The sequence below is a fragment of the Cyprinodon variegatus genome, unplaced genomic scaffold, assembly GCF_000732505.1.
Source record: "Cyprinodon variegatus isolate N-32 unplaced genomic scaffold, C_variegatus-1.0 Scaffold1232, whole genome shotgun sequence".
Classification (NCBI taxonomy): Eukaryota; Metazoa; Chordata; class Actinopteri; order Cyprinodontiformes; family Cyprinodontidae; genus Cyprinodon; species Cyprinodon variegatus.
This window is the reverse complement of record NW_015151685.1, coordinates 26,361-33,181: the sequence shown is the minus strand read 5'-3', so window position 1 is coordinate 33,181 and position 6,821 is coordinate 26,361. Positions and strand designations below refer to the sequence as shown.

Below are 6,821 nucleotides of genomic sequence, written 5' to 3'. Positions count from 1 at the left end.
AGACATCCAGTAAAGAGTGTCCAGATGCGTCTGATGCTTCTGCTGCTCCTGTGTTCAATGGCAGGGAGCGGTTTGCTGTATTTGCTGTGATCATTGGGTAAAAAGTAGTTTAAATATATTTTTAAGTGAGAAAGTCCACCTGAAAACATCGTCTGTGCAGTCAGTTAATCCAGATTATGATCAGTGTTGCCATGTAGAGTCGAGGTTTTTCAGCCCGAACATCTGTTAAAAACCGTCACATCGCACAACAACCCACCAAATTACTGTATTAATTCAACACTACAGGTCGAAATGCTACAATCCAACTAAATCTGCCCAGAGTTGTTCTCCATAAACAACTCTGACCGAACTACTACAGCGATGTCAGATCCAGGGAGGGTCATGTGACACATCAGATACAGTTATTAACATGTTTGTAGATGGATTCATAGCCATGTCGACTACTCTTCTTTTTACGCTTAGCAAGAAAACTACGATTAGTTTTCGCCCACAAATACTGTATGCTAAGCTTATTTTTAAATAACTGAAATAATTACATTTATTATAGTTGATTTTGAATTCTTACCTTAAATGCCTATTTGATTGTTGAATATTGAACATCTGAACGCTAAACTTTTACTGAGGTGAACTATAATACAATCCACTGTAATTTGTGATCAGTACACGGTTGAATGAAATTTCCCCAATAACTGTTGGGGAGGACGGAATGTTGCGATTTCTGGATTCGTCTTTAAATAGAGCAACTTGGGGAAAAAGCTTTTTCAACTGGTGCAGTTGATATAGGGAGGGTGAGGAGTTTAATTGCACCAAACGCTAAATCCCGAAAGCAGTGGTTTCCTACTGGATCTTTGAAAGATTCCTCTTCCAACCAGAACGCATCCATCATCAGCACCAAGTTTATTACACCAGATCCATCTGCTGCTAAAAATAGCAATGGAGAAAGGTCAGGAGGCCTTGCTATGAAGCAGTAATGATGAATGATTGGTGGACGTGTTTTAATAGGTTAACTCAAAAACCGCCCTAAAAATCAAAATGAAAACCTGGCAACACTGATTACAATCCTGTTTTCAAATATTATTTCGCTGTTGAACCAGCACAAAACCCCGTACACCAGAGGTTGGCTGTCACAGGGAATCCCCTTCAACAGCAGCCTCTGGCCCGGTCACCTCTTAGGGGGGGGGGGGTTCTGCTACTGTTCATGGCAGCTGGAAGGCATTTTTCCATGTATGTAATCCAAACTGCAGGTACAGTAAAAATTCAATTTTTCCAACTCCAGCAGCTGCTGCTTGTGAAGCGTGTCATGCGCCTCAGATGCTCAGAAGCTCATGAGACGCCGCTTCAATTGCTTCGATGCGTCAAAATGTGCTGTTCCTGCTGCTCTAGATGTACTGCAGGACCTTTTGATGCTCCTTGATGCGCGTCAACCATAGACTTTGCATGTAAACCAGCTGTTTTTGTTGCTTAATCGGGTGCGGTCTGAACATAGCATACGCCTTTCTGAACTCCATCATGGAATGCATCCGCTGTGTTAAAATTTCAAGCAATCTCCTCTGACAACAGAGTTTGTTGGATTGTTTCATCTGGCCTATGGCTCCCAAAGCCTCCTTCAGTTCATCTCAACTTCAGTTTAATTTTCCCTTATTTAATATTCTCGACCTCTTCCTTCCGTAGCCTGTTGTTTATTTTTCCCTCCTTTTTAGATGTGTCTTTAAATAATAATAATTGTCTTTTCACAAGGGAGGATGATCATTTTGATCATGTACTATAAAAAAGTTTAAAAAAGAACATGTAATGGTAAAAATAGGAGTATTTAATGTCTTCCTATCCTCAAAAGAAAACAGGATTTATCAGGAAAACAAGCTTTGATAAGAGGCTTTATTCCCATAATTTTGGTTGGAGGCCTGAAGGGGTAGATTTGCTACTCTCTTAGCTATCACCGGTGTTTTATCTCTGGGATTTAATCAGAGGCGTTATCACTGGGTCGACGTTCAGACGTTCAGAGTAGGACTGTTTCTACCGGAGTGAAATACTGACAGATTGTAATGCAGCAGAGACTTATCAATGTTCCACGCTCACATCTCTGCTGCTGCTGTCTTTATCAGCGCTTGATGATTCCTGCCTTTGTTTGGGAATTTATATGTGATTAGATGCAAGCAGATCCAGTGCAGTCAGGACAGGTTATTCAACAGTTTGACCTAAAACATCATTCCACGCAGCTGTAAAGATGCAATGAGCTGATTTTGATCATCAACACATTCAAATAGGAAGAATCTGATGGAAACTGCTGTATAATGTTGGATAGTAATTTGTTTGAACATTATATTTGATTGATTGAACTGTTAAAGACACAGAACCTTGTTAGAACCACTTTTTGTGTCAGCAATCAACCCACTGCAGCAATCTCCTTGAGAAACACTTAGAGGGGTGGAGAATTTTGGGGAGGAGCATCAACAGATGGTTTCCTTTTCTTGTAGTTTAAAAAAGGAAAAATCCCCTTTCAAAAAAACGTCCACATTCTGCTGCAGAGAGATGCTGCTCGCTCAGGAGCTCTACCTTAAGGCGGTGCTGACTGATACTCTGGCGCTCTTTGGGGGATTGACTGTGGTTTTCTGCCTGTTGAAATTCACTTGGAAATGTTGGTGTGGACTCAGACAGTTTGTCTTATCAGAGCACTGGCAGCAGGATCTGCGGACATACGGGCAATGGGCAGGTAGAGAACAAGAAAATCATGTCAATCCGGAAAATCATTTAGTAAAAATTGTGTAAATTCTCTAAAGACAGGTTTCCATAGCTGTTATAATGTGGTTTTTTTTTTGTTTTTTTTACATAATTACAAATTCATGAATGATGAGGGGAGGTTTTATGTGTAAAAAACAGTTTTAGGTAGCTTAACCCCACACTGTAAATCCTCTTTATGAACTCATAAGAGTGTTTTATTTCTCACAATCATTTGCCGCATGTATAACCCCTCATCCTTGTTTCTCTTTTCTGTGTATTTTTCGGAAGTATATCAGAAATTGATCTAAAATAGATCTTTGTTTGAGTTTCAAACATTACAAATGTATGTTTTTTTTATGACTTGATACCTTACTAAATGAATTAATCTCTGATCTTTTTCTTTATCTAGTTGTTACCGGCGCCACATCTGGTATCGGTAAAGCTTATGCTTCTGAGGTGAGTCTGCTTCTCAGTTTCAAGGGAAATTTGGGTTTAGTTCTATTAACTGTATTTGATGCATGGACTCAAATAAAACATTCTGGTTATATCATGTTTTGAGCTTCTTTCAGACAGATCTACCGGAATGGTTTCTTGTTTAAGCTTAAACAGCTCCTATCGTGTCTGTCTTTCTCCAGTTGGCACGAAGGGGTCTTGATGTCGTCTTAGTAGGAAGATCTGATGTTAAGCTTCAAATGGTTGCCAAGGAAATCAGTGAGACGTTTACTGATGCTCTTAACATCAGATTTTTATTCAACGATAAAAAGGATTACCACACATGTGCTGTCTGCCTTAGGAAATGAGTATGGACGAAAGACTCACACCATCCAAGTGGACTTCACTGAGGGCGGCGGCATCTACTCATCCATTGCTAAGGAGCTCCAGGGCCTGCAGATAGGGATTCTGGGTAATACAGAAAAAACACACACAAAATGTATTATTCAACATTATGCACCAAGTTTAAACATTTTAAATTAGACACAATCTAAGTAGGTCAGCTGTCTTTAAAAATGAGTATCTTCTTTTGTTTTTAGCAGGTAAGTAAAAAACATTTGCAAGTTGAATAAGATTATTTACATTTATTTTGAGAAAAAATATGACCTTTTTTTAAAGGCATAACTACTCATTCAATTAGCTGATCATCGTATTTACCACCTACCTGCTTAAATAAAGGGCAATTACACACAATTTAAAAATTTTATTTGATTTTATTTTTTTGCTTTGTTTTATTATTTTGTTCTACTTTTTTACAATACTAATACTGAAGTAAAAAGTAAACAAAAAGAAAAAAAAAAGCATTTTAAAATAAATGTATTTGCACTTAATTTGAGCAGATTCCGAAAATAACCTGCCAATTAAATGTGCATGTTTCCCCTAGAATAAGATATTTAGCTATTATATACATAAAATAAGATGTTGGATTTGTTTTTATCATATTAGACATAGGCCATTGTATTTTATTAGCAAGTTGTCTTACTTACCTGCTCAAATCAAGGGAAAATAAACTTAAATCATTACATTGCAAATTCAGTCCCCAGACAAAAATGTCCTTATTCAAAAAATTCAAGAAACCAAATACTATGTTTCAGCAAGCTGATCTTCACTATGGTGAGCTTATAACACTTCTAGAAAGGCAGGTTTAGAAAATAATTTAATATAACTTTTCCTCTTTTGTTTAAAGGAAAATGAAGAAAGAAAATAACTCAAGTCAAATCATTGTTTAGCTCTCCTCTGAAGTTATGTTTTTGTTAATTTTAAAAGGCTCACCCATGTGCATATTTTCTGATTTTCTATACTTTACCTTACTCAAGTCGAAATAATGGCTGTCTATGTTTTATATATATATATGTTTATTAAGTTTTCAAAATACAGCATACATATATTTAACAATTTACTGTATAAGAAAAATATACTCTTACCAATATAACTATAAAAATAAAAACATGCAATAACTGAGGAAAAGAGAAGAGAAAAAAAAACACAAGTCAGGGAAATTATCTGCACTGATTACTATTTACACTTTAGGATGGTACTACCTATCCATGAAGGCATGGGCTGCATACTAAAAACCTGAGCAGGTGTCAGTGTTCGTCCTGGACTGAGAAAGATAGTCCAAAACCGGATACTACAGACTTTATTAGTGGAGCCCTTAACATGGTACAGCAGTTTCTCTAAACGAAGAATCTAAGTAGAATCACTTACCCACATTTTATTCTGAGGAATTTAGTCAGTTTTCCATAATCTTGATATTACTTTCTTAGCTATTATTCCATATGCCACAATCATTTGTGTAGCAATACCGCAGTTCAAAGTGAGGGAGAGTGTCCAAACAATGCAATCTGAAGGTCTAGCATCAGATTGCATTTATACACTTCAGAAAACAATTGGAAAATGTTGCACAAATATTGGAAGAGCTTAGAGCATGACCAGAGCAGATGTGTCAAGGAGCCATTAGCGGACTTACACCTATCACATTTTTAGGATATTGAGGGAAATATTCTGTGCAATTTCGTTTTCGAATAGTAGAGTCTAAGCAATACCTTCAACTAAATTAACTGGTGCTTAACATTGATAGAGGATGACCAAATCATCCTATAACTCACTCCCAAACTGTAAGCCCAGGTCCTCCTCCCATGCAGCCCTCAGGGAGTGCTATAGATACTTTACTGGAGTGGGTTTTTTTTAGACAACTTTTTACTTCTTAAATTTTTTTTGCAATTATCCCCTCTTTCTAGTCCTTACAGTTTCAAAATAAACTTGCTAGTTTTCTTTCATTTAAGCTCATTTTTGTTGTTGTTTGATAGTGGCTGCCTGGTGGAGAGATTTTTCCCGACAAAGTGTCACTCTGATCGCTTATGGGTTCTTCTACAACAAAAGAAAACTAATTAACATTTTTTTACCCTCCAGACCAAAAAGCAACCAAGTTGTTTAAGTGTTTAGTAGATGATTGCTGGCTGTTATTTTATAGTTTAAGTGACAGATTGTATTTATTAACAAGAGCTTATGAATCTTAAATCCCACAGTCAACAACGTTGGAATGACCTGCACGGATCATTTTGCTTATTTTCTGGAAACACCAGATGCTGAACAGGTGATCTATTTAAAGTGTCCCTGTTTAAGGTCCAAACACTGCATGGCTCAAACTGAGGCTGTTATGTGGGGATTACAATTCTTACCCTGCTAAACATCTGTTTATATCTATGACGCCATTTGCAAAGAAAAATATTTGATCAGTGTTTACATTCTTACTGTCATTTTAAATATATAAAGTTTTTCTTTAAACTGTCAGTTCTATTGTCTTTTAACCATTGTCATGGATGCCATTTTGTGGTTTCTTTATTTTTCGCCTTTGATTGCCATTTTGAATAGATTTTAAGGGATGCATGAATCTGTTTTATTTTTATGTTTTCTTTCTGCTTTACCACTGGCACACTGAAATTCCCCCACTGTGGGACAATAAAGGATATTTCTATTTATTTTTGGACAGAAAATAACTCAGATCATCAACTGCAACATGCTGTCTGTACCCCAGGTGAGTTAACTTAGAAAACAAACCATCCAAAATGTTTTTTATATCTTTATTTGCTTGTAATATTTATAAAGAGATGAACATGATGTCACAATGCAGATGACCAGACTGGTTCTTCCTGGGATGGTGGACAGGTATCCACAGATACATCATTATCTGCAGCTAATTGTGATGATAGGGTAAATAGGTTAGCTTAAAGACATTTGTGTTTCATCTCATCCCCAGAGGCAAAGGATTAATTATTAATATCTCCTCCGAAGCGGGCGTCCGTCCACACCCATTGCTCGCTCTTTATTCGGCCACTAAGGTATGTATCTGGTGTTTATATTAAAACAATAAATATCCAAACAGGCTCACCCGATCACCTACATTTACTTTTTTCTATACTTATGTGCAGATTTTTGTAACGTATTTCTCCCAGTGTTTGCATGCTGAGTACAAGTCAATGGGAATCACTGTCCAGGTAAGATCTTACTGTGTTTATGTCAATGTCAAGATATATCTACAACTGAAATACGTTGTAGATAATTGGTTAAATTATTGTTTTATATAATGCAATTGATTTTGAGTACAAACT

General features: G+C 36.7%; 1 protein-coding gene across 1 annotated transcript in view; it reads left to right on the top strand.

Annotated features, from left to right (window-relative positions):
• The first annotated feature begins 2,529 nt into the window (after window positions 1–2,529).
• LOC107102295 (very-long-chain 3-oxoacyl-CoA reductase-like) overlaps window positions 2,530–6,821 on the top strand; it is a 6,452-nt gene continuing 2,160 nt past the window's right edge. The window contains exons 1-9 of the mRNA XM_015401539.1: window positions 2,530–2,710; window positions 3,128–3,174; window positions 3,354–3,429; window positions 3,512–3,622; window positions 5,739–5,806; window positions 6,203–6,247; window positions 6,344–6,378; window positions 6,470–6,551; window positions 6,642–6,707. Of these exons, the coding sequence (XP_015257025.1) occupies window positions 2,530–2,710; window positions 3,128–3,174; window positions 3,354–3,429; window positions 3,512–3,622; window positions 5,739–5,806; window positions 6,203–6,247; window positions 6,344–6,378; window positions 6,470–6,551; window positions 6,642–6,707 (711 nt within the window). The remainder of the gene's footprint in view (window positions 2,711–3,127; window positions 3,175–3,353; window positions 3,430–3,511; window positions 3,623–5,738; window positions 5,807–6,202; window positions 6,248–6,343; window positions 6,379–6,469; window positions 6,552–6,641; window positions 6,708–6,821) is intronic.